The sequence below is a fragment of the Triticum dicoccoides genome, chromosome 6B (assembly GCF_002162155.2).
Source record: "Triticum dicoccoides isolate Atlit2015 ecotype Zavitan chromosome 6B, WEW_v2.0, whole genome shotgun sequence".
Lineage (NCBI taxonomy): Eukaryota > Viridiplantae > Streptophyta > Magnoliopsida > Poales > Poaceae > Triticum > Triticum dicoccoides.
Genome location: NC_041391.1, coordinates 1,894,570 through 1,897,103, shown reverse-complemented (window position 1 = coordinate 1,897,103; position 2,534 = coordinate 1,894,570). Strand labels below are relative to the sequence as shown.

General features: G+C 46.2%; 1 protein-coding gene across 1 annotated transcript in view; it reads right to left on the bottom strand.

The window, feature by feature from the left end:
- The window catches only part of LOC119321842 (4-hydroxyphenylacetaldehyde oxime monooxygenase-like), a 1,816-nt gene extending 1,417 nt beyond the window's left edge, over positions 1 to 399 (bottom strand). Inside the window, exon 1 of the mRNA XM_037595366.1 lies at positions 1 to 399. This exon is cut by the window's left edge and continues 580 nt beyond it. Coding sequence (XP_037451263.1) covers positions 1 to 365 — 365 coding nt within the window. The 5' untranslated portion in view covers positions 366 to 399.
- Between the last annotated feature and the right edge of the window lie 2,135 nt (positions 400 to 2,534).

The following is a 2,534-nucleotide window of genomic DNA, read 5'->3' as shown; positions in this document are numbered from 1 at the left end:
TCGTAGCTCAGCCGCTTGGGTCCCGGGGACGCCGGCCGGCTGCAGCACTCCACGTCGTGCGTCTTCATCACCATCTTGGCAGACTCCGCTGAAGACACCACCACCGTCCTCACGCTGCCCAGCCACAGCAGCATCACCGGCCCGTGCCGCTGAGCAAGCTCCCGCAGGCTCCGGTGCGGAAGCCCGCCCACCTGGTGCAGGTTGCCCAGGACCGGCAACATCGCCGGGCCCGGTGGAAGCTTGAGCCCTTTCTTGAACTTGGACGAGCCCCTCGCAATCACAACAAGGAAAACCACGGGAAGAAGGAGGGCAAGGAGGAGCTGCCATTGCCATTCTTGGCCAAGGGCGAGGAGAAGCATCGCCATCTCCTTCTCCTTGCTGGGCTACACTACTTTTTGTCTCCTGGTGCTTCTACAATACCAATGGCTGGGCCGCTTTTTATAGCCATCCAGGAGCCATGTTAGCATAATCCAAACAAGTATGAGTTTTGCTACAAGTATGTTAGTCCCTCCGTCTAGGTGTGTAAGTCATCTTACATTGTGCATCGCGATCAAGGCGGAGAGGAAAACAAGAAAACACTTAATGTCTTTTTGCTAATTAATAGCATTGCATGCAATGAACTAACCACTGCAAGCATTGAATATATTGATGAATATGCGAAAGGAACACATATTGATTAATATACAGATGGTAAGTCAACTCGTTAACTGTACATGACTGATTTTTGCTATTATATTTCTTGGAACTGTTTGGCAAATCTGATCCCACACTACTAATAAAAGGAAATATAGTCTACATGAAAACATCTCTCTGTGGACACCGCAAAAGGAAATATTTCACTCCTTTGATATATTTATAAACTGAGTCTCCTAGAGCCCAAACTTGTTCTACGTAAAAATAATCATCTTATATACGAGCCTCCGCGTTAATCCAACAAAAACTAACTAACTAACCGTCGGATCTGTAATTCAGAAATCTTTAGCCCATTGGATGTAGGTAATACACAAACAGAGACCCGGACGACCACGTCTCAGTTTTGTAGAAAAAAATAGTCCCAGCTTAAAGAGAAAGAGCGCCCAACTCCCATGCTCCCACGTCTAAGTTTTAATTAAATAGGAAGAATATGCCAAACAAGGACATGTACAAATACGAAGACACCAGGCACGTAAAAAAACTCCTCCAGCCCGACGTTAAAAGAGACCTCAAGCCTCACGGTTAATTAGGAAAGTCTAGGCCTGATGTTTAAAAGGAAATGGGTAGATCTATTAGTGGATGTTGCCTAAATAAAGAAACATCACGTACTGCCAAATAGTCTCCAACGCCCACATCTATGTTCTACAGAAAGAAAATGAGTGTTTCTCCAAAATAAAATTGTGGCTTTTTCCCACACGTAGGAAAATGAGTCCCCCAGCTAAAAATAATAAAATAAAGATTCTACAACACGCACGTCTAAGTTCTGTGAAAATAAAAACAATGTGCCAAACAAATACGCATACAAATATGAAGATCTGAGGCACATGAATAAAAAGGCCTCTCACTAAAAAGAGTCAACATCCTCAATCCCGAGAAAATTCATGCACGTACCAAAAAGATGGACCCCAAGCCTCATGGTCAAAAGAGAGAGTTTATGCCTGATTTTGGAAAAATAAGGTAGCGTTAGGATATGTTGTGGGCACCATAGAAGTATACTTAGAGCCATACTCAGGGATCATATGTTTGCCAGTCTGTGGCGCAACCGACATTGACGACAAAGTTTGAGTCCTTGGGCAGTAACTTCCATATCCTCGACAGTTGATCCCCTAATCTCTACTTCCGCTTGGTCTCTCTGCCACTACTAGGAAAAATCTTATACACAGAACTTTAGCAGTAGTGCTTGTTAAAAAGGGGCGCTAGTGCTAAATAGCAGTAGCGTGTGCTGGATAAGGTCGCTAGAGATACAGATTTAGTAGTAACACGCCTAGCTATAAACGCGCTGCAACTAAAATTCTCACGACTAAGCCGATAAGCTACACATAGTAGTAGCGTTCTTGCTTAAATCGCGCTACCGCTATGTCTATTGTAGTAGCGCGTTTACGTAGAAATGCGCTGCTGCTAACGAAAAGAAAATAAATCAAACAATAATTAAAAAAGTAAATGAAAATGAAAGAAATAGAAAGAGGAAAATGGAAAAATAAAACGTAAAGAAAAATAGATGATGAAGGGGAAAAAAAGAGACAGACTTAGCGGTAGCGCTTTTTGCGGAACACGCTATAGCAAACTTAGCTATCGCGTGTTTCTAGTAACGCGCTACCGTTATGTTCCACTTAAACAGCTACGGTTTCCCTCCCCCCACCCGGCCACCACTTCTCCCCCAAATCCCTCGCCCCACTTCGCCGCCGTCTCCCCGATTCGCTGTCGCCCCACTTCGCCGCCGTCTCCTGCCGGCGTGGACGCCGCCGCCCGGCAACCTCATCCTCACCGCCGCGGCCCGAGGCCGCCCTCAGCCTCATCGCCGCCGCCCGAGGCCGCCCTCGACCTCACCGCGGCGGCCCTCG